We start from the raw sequence: 14,506 nt of genomic DNA, 5'->3' as shown, positions 1-14,506 counted from the left end.
TGTGTGTGTGTGTGTGTGTGTGTGTGTGTGTGTGTGTGTGTGTGTGTGTGCGGTTATTTTCCCGACAGGCTCAGCCTCATTAACATACAGCTGTAGAGTGACACCCTCCTCCACCTCCTCCTCCTCGGAGAGCTTTCATCTCCAGCCGCTACACCGAGCCCTGTGATTGGTCACGCTGCTGCAGAGTCACTGAGGGGAGAGTTACAGTTGGCACATGATGAAGGAGGAATTAAAACAGAAGCATCTGAGTAGAAATGTAAACTTTTTTTTTAAACATGTTCTTATATTTAAGTGAGAGTGAGTTTAGAGAAGAAAGTAAACACTAATGTGGCTCCAACCGATCCTGACTCAAGTGACATCACCTGAAGTCATGAAACCTCCGACGCCGATTCAACATGTAGAATCGGCCAAAAAAAGGCAGACGAGAGGGGACACACAAACACATTCTAAATAAACAAAACTACTCAAGAAAAAGCATGCAGTGACATCACGATTCAACACGTGTTGTGCTCAGTTTTATTCAGCGCTTGTGATGTCACAGACGTCCCGGGTAGGTGAACATTGGCAGCAGGTTCCGGTTGTAGGTGAGATACTTCACAGCGCCGCTCCTCAGAGCCGCTCGAGTCTCGGCGTCTTTGAAAATCTCCTCAGGAGGAACGCTGACGTCGTCGTCGTCGTCGTCGTCGTTCACCGCCCGTCTCAGCTCGTCGACCTGCAGGAACACAAAGGTGGAGATAAAATACTCCCCCTGCTGAGGCGTCGAACTCAAACTTGTTTTGGATTAAAATGATGTTACCTTGGTCGAGGTGATCTGCTGAAGCTCCTGCTCAAAGTCGGAGAATCTGTCGTGATAAACGGCCAGAGACCAGCTCTGCCTGAAGAAACTGCAGGAGACAAAAAGTCACATTGAGTGTGTTCACATGGACTTGAGTTTCTGGGTTATGAGTCTCATCCCAGTTTTCAATCATATTTAGGATATGGTGTTTACATGCACACAGAATAACCTGGTTTCATATCCCTGTATACATGGTAATAATAGTATCCTGGTTTTCTGATTGCTGCACTTTATTTGGCTAACTGCGGGCTTAGCTATATTAAGTGCCAACATCGTGTTGCAGATATGCCATATCCAGCTCATTTCCAGCAACAGGAAAGACAAAACTCAGATCTCCATCACTCCAGAAGTAAGACCCACTATGTTCGTTTATCTGGGACGTCACTTGGCTAAAGCGGCGCCTGCACAGGTAGTCGGCTGCTGTCAGAAACCGAGGGAAGGCTTATACATGCCACAGTATTCTGTTTTCTTTCCGAGTTCTCCAGGTAGCAAAATTTTGTTTCTTAAAAATCGGGATAAGGGCTTATCTCGGTTTCTGAAATCAGGATATGATGTTGACAAGCACGGAAACTAAAACAGGATCATGCACTGATATAAAGCCCCCGCTGTGAACAACCGTCTCGCCTTTGGTGGGTCAAAGTTCATCACATCCCTCTTAAGAGTTAGACCAAATAGTTCATACTCATACAGCACATTTGGATCTAGATAGAGAGTGAATATAAAGAAGAAAAACCAGAATGTGGCTCTGTTAAGACCCTGACACACCGAGCAGACGGAAAAGAACTAGTGGAGACAAAGGTCGCCTCACGTCTCGGCTAAAAAGTTGCACTTGAACACACCGCAAAGACTACAGCCGACGGCCAACCACCACATGAGAGGAAATAACTCTCCATGACAGCAGGGGGCGGTAGTCCATTGTTATGATACAAGAAGACCATTTTCACACCGCTGTCGGTCACCACTCGTATTATAGGTCGTCTACTAATGGAGAATAATGTCTGATGAAAAGTTGAAAATGGCGCTGCCGTTGTCAGTTCTTGTAGTAAGTTAGTAGCTCCGTCTGTAAGGACTTGGGTTGGGAGGGTCGTTGGTTCACGTCCCGGTGCGGGTACCAAAGTATGGAAGTTGGTCTGGTTGCTGGAGAGATGCAGAGTAACGCTGAGGCGCCCTTGAGCAAGGCACCGGACCCCCACCAGCTCTGGCACGCTCCATGAGTAGCAGCCGCACTCTGAATCTCTCCACTAATGTCCACAGGTTTGTGCATGTGTGTGTGTGTGTGTGTGTGTGTGTGTGTGTGTGTGTGTGTGTGATTGTGTGAATGTGTGTGAGAAACATGTCTTAGTAACAGAGTGTAACAAAAATGATTACGTCTTATTTCAAGAAACTCACTCATTCAAGAGTGCAATGACGTATTTTTGACAATAATTAGTTCAAATTAAAATGTTTACAGTGTAAGTATGATACTGGAGCTTACTCGTCATACTCAGCCGCCCGGCGATGTGAATTATTGAATTATTCGAGTCTACATTGCCAGACAAGAGGAAAGTGAGAAACTGTCTTTATTTGTTAAACAACAACCTTTAAGGAACCAAACACACACACACACACACACCCTCAGCAGCTAGCGCTAACTGTTGACTGAATAACCCCCAAGCCGCTGCCGCCGCACGGTCAATCAATTATTTTAACGGCCCACGACGCTCCGTCAGCCTCCACAATGACTTTACGAGTCAGCTGAGTGAGCGGCGTGACGAGGAATCCGTCTCTGCAGCGGGGAAGGCTCCGGCTTTGTCTCGTCCCCCGACCGGCCACAAAGACAGATTGGGGAGCTGCATAAACAGATTAGGAGGCGGGGGGGGGGGGGGACACACAATAGACGTCCATATCTGAGGGTCATTTGTGTTGAAACCTCAGAAGCAGGTCACCCACTGTTTGACAAACACACACACACACACACACACACACACACACACACACACACACACACACACACACGCTGCAAAGTCACACCAGCAAACACACAGACAGAACGAGGACAAAAGACTCTGAAGGCCTAAATGTCTCCCGCCTGCTCAGACCACTTATGTGTTATTTTGACGCGCGAGGTCATCAGTCAGCAGATGCATGATGGGAGTTTTTACTACCTGCAGATTTCTGAAAACATTTCCTCTTTCAGACTCAAGTGGCTCTTTTATTTATTTTTTACTGAAACTTGTTAAAAATGCCTTTTTTTTAAAAAACCCAACCACCTGCTGTTTACGATGTTTCTGCACCAAAATCATAAATCCCTGTTTCCCTGTTCAACAATCGAAAGTGCAAAAAACCAAATCACTGCTTCTATTCCTTCAAAGAATGAAGAAAATGTTAATTTGGTAAAGCCAACTGTTGTTTTGCAAAGCGGAGACATCATGTAGCTCACCAAACTGATCATCTGTGAGCATCTATTGTCCGAGGAGTTTTTGGTGTTTTGTGTGTGTTTGTTTACCTCCTGAGTTTTTGAAGCTAACTAAAAGAAGACAGCAAAGAAAAGAGTCTGACAATGATGCTGCATGTTATGTTTTTGAAGCAACATGAAGTCAAAATGTCTGCCATTTTTTGCGCACAAAACTTAGACAGTGAAGTATTTTCTTCAGGATGTGAGGGGCATTAGTGAATAACAAATCTGGACTTTTTCAGGGAAGTTTCAGGAAAGACCGACCTCACACTAAAGGTCAGTCTCAAACAAGCCCCAGTCTTAGTAGTGAGTAGAACTGGAAGGTATTTATGGAAAAAGTAAAGTTAATTTAATGAAGTTTAGATTTTCTTCCTTCAGACTATCTGCAGACTTTTCTGAATGGAAAGTTTCACCTCTTTGTCTCACCTGTACAGGTCGGGGATCAGGCTCCTGTAGTAGTAGGTGGACAGCTGGCCCAGCAGCTGCTGGTGCTTCCCGTACAGACTCAGGTAATTGGAGACGGGGAGGGGCTTCAGGGAGTAGCAGGTGAGCTTCTCCACCAGCTCGTAGCAGTCCAGGCGTAAACAAAAGTAGTCTCCTGTCGCCGCTCGTCCGGTCGCGATGCCTTTGTCCTGTAACTTTAAACGTATAAAAACACGAGTTAATGAGAGATCGGTTACATTTTAAATCAAACCATGAGTCGACTTCTATTGTTTCAAGCAGACGTGACCTCTCATAGACGTGTTGTTATAAAGTATAAACCTTACGTTTTTCAGAGGAGCACCTGGCAGGCTAGCTGGAGACGGTTTTGTAAAGTGCAGGTAGTGAATACCTCCGGGCAGCGTCCCACCTGACGACAAGCGGGGAAATATCAGTGGGTTCAAAAATAAACAGGTGTGATGTCACAGTAGCTTAAATAGTTCTGTGTACCCACAAAGAAATGGAGCTTCAATGACCAGCTGCCATGTTTTCTAACTCGTCTGTTTCAGCCTTAATTAGCCTGAGAGTCATTCATAAATATGCACTTTAAGGGCGTGTCAGGATGCTTGAGGCTGCCGCCCTCAGCTCCAACTCTCTGCCTGTTTTTAGACCGCTTGAGAGTCAAGTAGCATTTACAATAATGTTGGACCATGTCTTATTCCATCTATGATCTGACTAGAATTTCTTCACACCTCCTTTCCACATCTTTAAACTGAGTGACATTTTTTAAAACGAATGTAAGTCACAGCCATGCTAATAAAGCCACACAGAAATGAGACTCTTCTCCTCTGTCGCCCCCCGGTGGTGGAACAAACTAACAAACTCCATTCGATCCGCAGAGTCCCTCTGTACCTTTAAGAAAAAGCTAAAGACCCAGCTCTTTATGAACATGACCTTAATGATTTCCATGGTGACGATGATGATAATTAGGATGATTTTGTGCTCTCCTTCTGGGAACTTCCTGTCAGCTCCTGCCTGTGCGTATTTTCAGACTTAAAGGAAGAATGTGCGACTTTTTGATCCAGTAGATGTCGCCCTTGAGCACCAGCATGAAACCAAAACAAACTTCTGTTAGGCCACGCCTCCTCCATACTGAAGCCTCCGCTCTCCTCCAGAGACACACCTCCAACACTGAGGCACTATTTTAATAATTAAGCACCATTAAGCGCAAGCGGTGGACGAAATTGTCCTTTGCTCGAGCTGCAATCACCTGTGTCCTGCATTGTTGTGTTAGCATGCTAATGTTAGCGCTCTTTAGTTAGCTAGTAGCTTCACATTTCATGTAAACTGACACAGAATGAGCGTGATCTAAAAACTCTTACTAACATCCAAATAATCAGTGAGTATGTTCTTCTTCTTCTCTCTAGTTCTTGACTAAAACAGCTTTTATACACAAGGGGAGGAGCCGGCCGTCCCGTCCATGTAAACACGGCTCTGACAACAACACAGCCAGCGGGACTCGAGCTTCTCCCTCATTGTAGACAGTCAGGACTCAGAGACACATTTACACAGGACAGACTTTATGATTTATTTATGAGGAACATGTTCCACATTCTTCCTTTAAAGCTGTTTGTTTGCTCTTCCTGACGTTGTCTCCTCCTCTCTAGATCTTTTCTTGTGTTGCACTTACTCTCTGATGTACCTCACTTTGGATAAATGCGTCTGCTTAGTGAATTGCGGACTTGGAAGAGAGGGTATTTTCAGAAAAATAATATTCAGATATGATACTTTTCGGGGCTGAAAGATGCACTGGCAGAAAAACTGGATCAACAGCATCATAACATGCGTTTCCCTGTTAACATCGAAAAACAGGGCTGAGGTGATGAACTCAGATGGCAGGCGGTGATGTGGCTTCTCTGCTCTCCCAGAACATTGAAACGCCTGTGAAAAAGTTCATGCGTGTTTCATTTGCGAGAGAAAGGGAGCAGCAGAGTGGGCTGCTGTGTGTTTATGTAAACCCGTGGAGTGGCCTTGGTTACTCGGTGAATACACAGCAGCACAATACGCCATTGTTACGCCACCGCTACAGTTTGAGTGTACGCCGCAATAACATCGACAGTGGGTGGGAGGGTGAGACATTGGAGAAATGTTCCACAAAAGCAAAATATATTGGCAGAGCAAATTCTCTCAGATAGAAGCAGACAAAAAGACGGACAGCGGGAAGGACATGGATGATGGGAAACTGACCGACCCTGAGAACAAATCGGTCACAGAATTCTGCAGATGTATGTGAAGGAATCTTTTTACGACTTACAAAAACATATATCCAAAATGTTACTAAACATGGAGATGTGATATGGACTTAAGAGCAGCTAATTGAGACACAAAAGGAGGCGGATTTCTAAGAGCTCCATTCTCTCTCCTGACTGAATCATCACAAATCACCACAAAACATGAACTTGTGTGTTTGGTTTTATCGGTCCAGTAGAACATCCGAGGACAGTGTCTGTGTGTTTCTGTCTAACAGAGCTGCAGTGCTTACATACTCTTAAAGATAGTCTGCATCTTTTAAGCCTTTTTTCTTATAAATGAAGTGAAGAATATGTTTTGGAAAATAAATGCTGTTGAAGCAAGATTCTCATTTCTGTGTCACTTTTTTCCAAGTTGATTAAAAGTTCTGAAGATGCTCATTGTTAGCCTTGAGGTCGTTGGGGGGGAAACAACTCGCTAAACCGTTGATATGTTCCCATTTAAGGAGCTGCACATTTAGAGACCGATTACATCACAGCGTCAGGTCGAAGGCTTTCCCATTTTGAAGGCTCCTCGAAAGAGCGCCCAACAAATGATTCATCTGGTGCATCCTATGACTAGCGCTTTGTGAATTAAATGTAGTATTATTATTAAAGCTTGGCCCAACATTATTGTGCACCAATTCAAACCGACTGGTGGACTGTGAAGCTGGTGAATAAAACATTGGTTTCAACTCCATCTAACAGCTACAAATACTAAAGGTATCAAGGTTTCAAGGGGCCTTGAAACTTCAAATGATCTTCAAAATCATAGGCTGTGGCGTTCAAAGGGTGCCACACCTGAGTTGGGACATCTATTCCCTGAAAGGTATCACAGGCTGTAACATGACCTCCAGCCATAGGAGGGCGCTAATGAGCACATTATGGTTTTAGTGCAGGAAGGCTACATGTGGGATTTGTTGAAAAGTTTAAGTCACAAACAGACAACATTTTTCAAGACTGCTGATGTAGAACATAAATCATTTTGTTATCAACTATCTTAGTTCTTAAATAAGTTTTGTAGACTTGAAACCACACCTTGGATCTTGGCCTGTTTGTAAATTGGTACCAGACAATCTTCTCCGGGCTGATGTTCGTCTGCAGGCTCCAGCGTTGGGTCGAACAGAGGCAGCAACATGGCCGCCAGGTCCCGGCCCACCTCCTTGGAGTTAAAGTTGGCGTGCGACCACTCGTCTGCGTGGTAGCGGCTGGAGAATTTGGTGAGAGGTCCGGCACCAAAAATGGCTGAGTCGCTGGTTTGGAAAGCGGCGTTTATGACGAGTCTGCGGTCAAAGACCAGGAAGGAGCTGTTGATGCTTCTGAAGGCGTCGTAGCTGACTCCTCTGTTGGAGAGATTCATGAAAACCTGAAAGAAGAACATTTAAAACTTAGTAACCCACACTTTCTGTCTCTGCAGGTCCTCTTCAATGTCCCTGATTTTCAAATCGGGGAATCACTTTGTGATTTTTGGTCATTACACTTTGCTACAGCTGTGGAGAGGTTAGCTTATCTTAGCTTATAGAGTGGGAGCAAATGGAAACAGCCTTGATCTGACTAAAGGTAACAAAACCCAAAATCCCTCAGCTCCCCCCTGCCCTCCTGTCTCATCACTTCATGTTTCACTTGCACGTTTCTGTGAGGCAGAGACAGCAGCAGACGAGCATCTGAAAACAAGAATTTTGGATCAATTACAAGTAACGACATGCATCACAGAGTTGATTTGATCGTTCTCAGTTTGTCTTTTTGGCCTGTCGTCGGTTCTCCTTCAGTTGTTCTCTTGTGCCAATTCTGTAATTAATCCTCTAGAAGCAGCTTCCCTGAGTGGGCTGGCAGGGCTTACAGTTGGACAGGGAAGGGTTCACTCAAAGAAAAAAAAACATGTATGAATCGAGTTTTAGCCTCGGAGGGAAACATAAACAAACTGAATGAAGCATCGTCCCATCCATGTGAACACAGAGCTAAGAAAAACAAATCCAGAGGGAGTCTGACTTCACTCTCTTTTGAGGAAGCCATCACTCAACAATATATTTTTGCAGAGGGTACATTTAATTGGCTTTTCTTGCAAATTTAAAATTCAGAATATCACATCTTTAATTCACCCTGGGGCTGTCAGGAAGAAAGCGGGGGCAACTCCCAGTCCTGACCCTATTTGGTGCATGCCATTCCCAAATCTCACTCCTCACATTTATTGTCTGTCTCTCTAAAGCTGTCCTATCAAATGATGGGACAATCCAAAGATTATATTAAAAAAAGCCACATCTCTTTGCTCTGGAAAAGATAACATATACACTTAAAGACAAACAAGAATCATTTGACGATATCTGGGGCCTGTATATTCATTTTCTTCGGGATAAAGACTTGGTAATGTCTGTAGTTGTGATCGTTTTTGCAGAAACTGTTCTCGGGCAGAATATTTGTGATTAACAAATCATCTATGGCAATGTACTCCATTTGGTTATTTTTATTTAATACGGACAGTAACCCACCACAAATCCATCATATCGACTCTCTTTCCATTTTCAAATCTCATCTCAAAACACATCTTTTTTAAACTGTCATATTCAGTCTGATCATTCTCCACCCGGTCTCATAACTCCTTCACATCCTGTACATTTGTGTTTTTTTGTGTGTTTTTAATGTTAATTTTATGGTTGTGTTGTTACTTTGTTGTTTTTATCTCTGCTCTGTAAGGTGACCTTGAGAGTTTTGAAATAAAATGTATTATTATTATTATTATTAATGTTGCTTTTTGTTTTTTTATTTTGTATTATTATATTTTATTTGTTTCCCCCCTTATTTTATAAATTTGTATATATGTGCATGTGTCTATCTTTTTTTATTTATTTTATTTATTTAATTGTAATTGTGTGTCTTGGAAAAATGTTTAAAACACAATAAACAAATTGTTAAAAAAAAAAAAAAAGGCCACATCTCTATAGTGCCACATTTCTGTCAGCACATCCAGAGTGGACAATAGTGCATCATCTACAGGGAGCTTCTGCTTTAAACAAAGAAATACCAAAACAAGCCAGAGCCCGTCGGTAGAATCCTCTACTCTCTGAAACAATGACAACAGGAAAAGCAGCATAATAATGTTTTTGTTTGACAAACTGAGTATCCATCCAGGAGGACAATTAGCACCCAAACCAGCAGCTGCAGGCCGGTGAATCCAGCCTGTTGTTTGTGAGTGTTTCAGCTCTCACACAGCCTGGCCAGTAACCAACCATTGTTTGGAGAATATAAAAAAAAAACAGATTTTATTTTTTAAAGGCATTGGAAACTTACTCCGCACTGCAGATGGAGAGGCTCTGCATCCGTGGTGAACGACACGGAGGTGAGAGGATCAGGGTGATCTCCATTGTTCATCTGAGCCAGCACGCAGTTATGATGGACCCGGACCTCGGCCTCCTCCAAGAATGCGTAAACTGCCTTCTTAACTGGAGGCTCGCTGAAGCAGGGGACGCCGAGGTCGAGCGGCGGATGGACAAGGTGGATACGAGATCCCTGAACGCCGAGGCCGAGCAGAGTCTCGACGGTGGTGAAAACGTCGATGGTGTTTCCAAAGACGATGGCGTTCTCTGTGAGTGAAACAAGGATGTGTCCAGTTCGTCAAATCAACCTAAACTGTATTTTTTATGCTTTAAAATAAAAAAGTACATAAAGAAAAAGAAGCTGTGTCATTTGGAGGAACTGAATTCTGACCATCAAGCTTCAATTTGAAAAAGAAAAAAGGGGAGTCATGGTACCATTTATTTCCCTTTTTCAATCAAGAATATGTTTTCCAAACATCCTTGGAAGAGGACTAGAAGCGCTGTGCACATTTCACGAGAGGCCCCTCAGATTCCTGAACCATGGATAGAAATCAGACAATAAAAGAATAGGTTTGTGCTGTGTGAATCCATCCTTTGATGCGCGCTCTTCAGAGGAGCCCTCTTGTTGTTTTACAGAACATACAGTCTCCTATAGAAGAAGAGTGCGTGCGCTGTATCTCTCACTGATTGTATTAAAGTTAGAGTACAGTCTCTCCAGAGCAGCAGGGTCATCATGGCCGACAGTATGTGGGACAAAGAAAGAAAACAAAAAACCCCCGGGGGGACTTCAGATGTGCATGAATTTATAGGAGTGTACCTTCATGTTGTTTTGTTGCAGCTGGAGTTCACTAAATGTTTGTCCCTGAAGGTTCATGTACCTCAGGGGTTATTTGATTTTTGTTTTAAAACATGAAAATCAAAACTGTTCAAACAAGTTCATGTTCTTTTTCATGGTCAAAAGCGGATGAGCCAGTAGCCTAGTGGAGCTCCATGTACGGAGCAGACGGCCTGGGTTCAAATCCAACCTGCCTGTGGCTTCTTTGCCGCATGTCATTCCCCCCCCCCCCCCCCCCCCCCCCCCTCTCTCTCTCTCTCTCTCTCTCTCTCTCTCTATAAAAATGTCATTTTTTTGATATCCTGAGACCAGATGATGTCATCCACAGGGCAGGATGGTCAAACAAATGGATTGGGATGTTTCAGAGGTCCTTGAGCTAATATGAGGAGGGTCGTTGAATTTACCGTGAGCCTCGTGTGGTCCTCAGCCATAATAGAGCACGGCCACACTTCCTGCAAACCTTTTAAAGTAAAAGCCTGCTCTGCTATTTCTGTTAAGAAGCTCCCATTGTTCGTACAGCTTTTCAAACTTAGGCTCATCCGTTCTTGCTTTTCGATTTTTTATATCCTTCTCAGAACCATAAATCAGAAACTCAAAACACTAGGTCATGATGTGTACATTTTAACACATAACAAAGTCATGTCAACCATCGTCTCCTCTAATCAGACAAACAGAAGTATGAATAAATGTTTCCTGTGCATCTGACACCACGCTGAAGCACCGTTCTGGAGTCCACAGCACATTTCCTCTCTAAGTGTCTCTGTCCGTGGTGCTGAATCAGGGAGCACCGCTGCAGCTGAAGCATTAAGACCATTAGACCCCTCAAAGGTTTGTCTACATTTCACAGCTCTCTTTCCTGTGAACTCTGTGTACTACCACTAGAACTGATCCTGGTTTACAGGTTTTTTAATTTCAATCATTATCCGGTGGTGCTCTTGCTTTTGCTGTGGCAGCTCCTAAACTCCAGTCTCCCCCAGAACTCTTCAGGTTGCTAACAACTCATCTCTACACGTCTTCATTTTTGTTGTTCCTGTTCCGTGCATTATGTTTATGTGTGAGTATCAATGTGTTGGGATTTATGTATATAAATTTCTGCGGATTGGTCGAAACCAGCTTTTCAAACTCAGCTGCTGCAGCCTCCTCTGCCGGTCTTCTGAATCTGTCTACAGGCCACAAGTTGTTTCAGTTTGTTTCTTTGTGTTAGATCAAATAGAGTTGTTGATGCTATTGTAAACTTAGACACTGTAAATATGTATGTACCACACATCAGTGACTAGGAGGGAGAATCCCTATTGTTTTGTTAACTAACTACTACCTCAATAAATTTAATTTTTCAGGTTTTTTTTAAACCAGTAGGAATGTTCAGTTAAATCCTTAATGTATAAATCTATTCCTATTCTTATTTTTTATATTCTAAGTGCTTATTTATGTATCTACTCTTATATTGTTTTATTTGCTTTCATACCATGCTGCTGTAACACCACAATTTACCAGTTTGGGATCTAAGATATTTTTGTTTACTTGTGTTTACTTTCTTTGCACGTTAGGAAAGACGAGGGCGTTTCTAGTCCTTCTGTTTGTTGTTTTCGGGCCAGTCCCTGCTCTCAAAAATAAATCAATTTGACCTGGGCTGCTGGTTTTCTTTGGAGTGGGAAGAGCGGGGGTCACTTATCATGATGTGTCTTCGTTCCCTTAGACCGGGGACGTAACATAACATCATGAAACGTTACATTTGTGAAGTGTTTTTAAAGTTTTCCTCCTGCAGTGTGAGTGTTATGAAGCAGTGAGAGGCACAGACACGTTGTTAGATTGAGTATTTAAATATATCAAATATTATGTAAAGCTGGTAATAAAACAGAACACAAATACAGTCTGCTTTAGTCTTATTATAAAAATTCTAATTCACTCTGTTCTCTTCAGCTGATTTTATTAAAATATGGAAATAAACACGCTGTCTGCTGCAGTGAATTAGCATTTATTAATGGATTTTTCTTCAACTAATTAGTAAGTATAAAAGTCCCCCCCCAGGATCCCGGGCACAATTCCTTCAGAGGGCAGATTAATTTTGCTTAATGACACTGTGTCTGCTCTCGTGCTCTGAACAGCCCGGCTCTCAGAAAGTGATATGATAATGGAGAATGGATGGAAGAGGCCGATCCTGATTCACAGAGATGAAAGATTTCTCTGCAGCTAATTAGCAGCTAATTATACCGGAGCACTTCAGCGCTGACTGGCTGAGTAATGACACACTGCTACAGGATTCATTTCAGGTTCTCTGTGTGTGTGTGTGTGTGTGTGTGTGTGTGTGTGTGTCTTCAGTAATCACTCACCCTCCAGCTCCACAAAGTTGGCAGTGAGCCAGCGGCGAGCGGCCCTGCAGTCGTGGAGGTCATTGAGGGTGAAGAGGTTGGAGGGGACGAGCTCGGTGTATCTTCGGGGAGCCGTCTGATTCTGCAGCTGGCTGTTTGTGACCGGCTTACTCAGGGGCACCTTCAGAGTCACGACACACACACACACACAGATAAAGTACGACGGGCGTGACAGATTTTTTACATTTTAAATGATCGTAGAATAATATAAAGCAGCGTGTTTACTGTTTGTTTACTTTAGAAAACTCGTCCTAATCGATCGTCATGACCACAAAATGGTCAGAGGACAATTTCTGTCACTTTTTTAATGGATTTTGGTCATTATGAATTAAAAAAATTAACCCTTTACATGCCAGTTTGTATGACATACCACTCTTTTAAATTTGGAAAAATCATCCTACTACTTTTTATCCCAGTCTGTAATCACAGTGATTGCATTTCTTTTTGGTGCAATGACAGGTAAAAAAAAAAAGTCCCATCATTTCCCCCTTTGACCAAGATAAGGTCATGCACCCCCGATTCCCCTCGTCCCACTCCCCCGCCACCCACGGTAAAATTCTGATTTTTTGATCACTTCCTCCGGGGTTTTTTGTTCCTTTCTTCTCTATTAAAATGTTTGCTTGTGTGTGCATGACTCAGACAAAGGAAAAAATGTGTGTGTGTGTGTGTGTGTGTGTGTGTGTGTGTGTGTGTGTGTGGACATGCATGAGTTGTGCACCCATATAAGGACATGGGCAAGAGAATCACAGTCATGAAGACATGTGCAATAAAAGTACTGAAATAAAATGCTGAGTCTTATTTGTTCTATATGGAGACAAGATTGAGTAAGACTGCGGTTAATGTCCTGATGCCCCCTGACGCCCGGCAACCACCATCGAACTGTGTCGTCCTCACAACCACCGCCGTCCTCATTCATAAAGCTTTTCCAGATAATTGGTTGATTAACTGACAAGTAACCGCTTTAACCTCTTCATCCCACAAGAGAGACCATGTGATAGGCCAACAGAGGGGGGCTGGTGGTCTCACCTGGTACTGCAGGCCCGTACAGAGGATGAGGTGATCGTAGGCCACCTTCCTCCCGTCGGAGACGCGGACGTACTTGGACTTCCTGTTGATGCCCACCATCGTCCCGGTCACCACCGTGAGGCAGGACTGAAGAGGCAGCTGGGCCAGGTCTCTGCGGCTGTATGCATGACTGCAGGAAGTGAAGAAAAACAAACATTACAAGGTTATGCTGCACTGCCCGAGAGATGCTCCGCCTCTAAGTTGGTCCTGTGTTGGCCCCTCCCACCAGCAGGGCGTGCTACTGTGTTTTTGCCCTTCTGTCTGGGTGTGTTTGTGTCCCTGCAGGTCACTGGTCTGACCTGGTCTGACCTGGTCTGACCTGGTCTGACCTGGCCAGTCACTCAGGTGTAGCCCATTTCCTTGCCGCAGCTCCTCATTGCTAGTTTAGTATTACATACAACATGGCCGCCCACACTGATTCACCGACAGACACACCTCACCCTCTTTGTAAATGTTTTTTTTTTCTTTTACACCGCTTAGTTAGTAACTTTTGTCAGGCCTTGGGAGGCGGGTCATGACCGTCCCCCCTGTTTTAGTCTTCATCTATGCTACGAGCAGAGGTCTTCTTCAAGCCATAATTAAAAAACATTTTATAACCTGAAGAAGACCTCTCGTGTCCTCTAATGTGATTGGTGATAGAATTAAAAAACTTGGAAGCGTGCAGGCAAATCCTCTTCCTCAGTCGGCTGTTTTTGCCCCTGACCTTCATGTACTACCTCCCTCTTCTTCTATGATCTTCTCTATAGACACAGTATTCGTCTTTGATATGTCTTCCATGTTATGATCTTCATTTCATTTGAGGTAGGTTTACTTCATCTTGTTCTTTGTAGCTGTGAATGGCGACTGAAGCTCAATAAGACATAAAGCATTAACTCAGGTCAAACACTTCTGAGAACATTCTTTGTATTTTATCTAATGAGTTTTTTTAAAGTGAGATGCCATGACACAT

The 14,506-nt window shown here is 43.5% G+C and overlaps 1 protein-coding gene across 1 annotated transcript in view; it reads right to left on the bottom strand.

The window, feature by feature from the left end:
- cfap61 (cilia and flagella associated protein 61) overlaps positions 1–14,506 on the bottom strand; it is a 42,692-nt gene continuing 28,186 nt past the window's right edge. Inside the window, exons 17-24 of the mRNA XM_061051472.1 lie at positions 13,519–13,687; positions 12,454–12,613; positions 9,263–9,555; positions 7,016–7,343; positions 4,037–4,119; positions 3,696–3,907; positions 797–884; positions 1–712 (exon numbers count right to left, since the gene is read on the bottom strand). Coding sequence (XP_060907455.1) covers positions 536–712; positions 797–884; positions 3,696–3,907; positions 4,037–4,119; positions 7,016–7,343; positions 9,263–9,555; positions 12,454–12,613; positions 13,519–13,687 — 1,510 coding nt within the window. The 3' untranslated portion in view covers positions 1–535. The remainder of the gene's footprint in view (positions 713–796; positions 885–3,695; positions 3,908–4,036; positions 4,120–7,015; positions 7,344–9,262; positions 9,556–12,453; positions 12,614–13,518; positions 13,688–14,506) is intronic.

This window comes from Labrus mixtus, chromosome 12 (assembly GCF_963584025.1).
Source record: "Labrus mixtus chromosome 12, fLabMix1.1, whole genome shotgun sequence".
In the NCBI taxonomy this organism is placed as follows: domain Eukaryota; kingdom Metazoa; phylum Chordata; class Actinopteri; order Labriformes; family Labridae; genus Labrus; species Labrus mixtus.
This window is presented reverse-complemented; position numbering and strand designations above follow the sequence as displayed.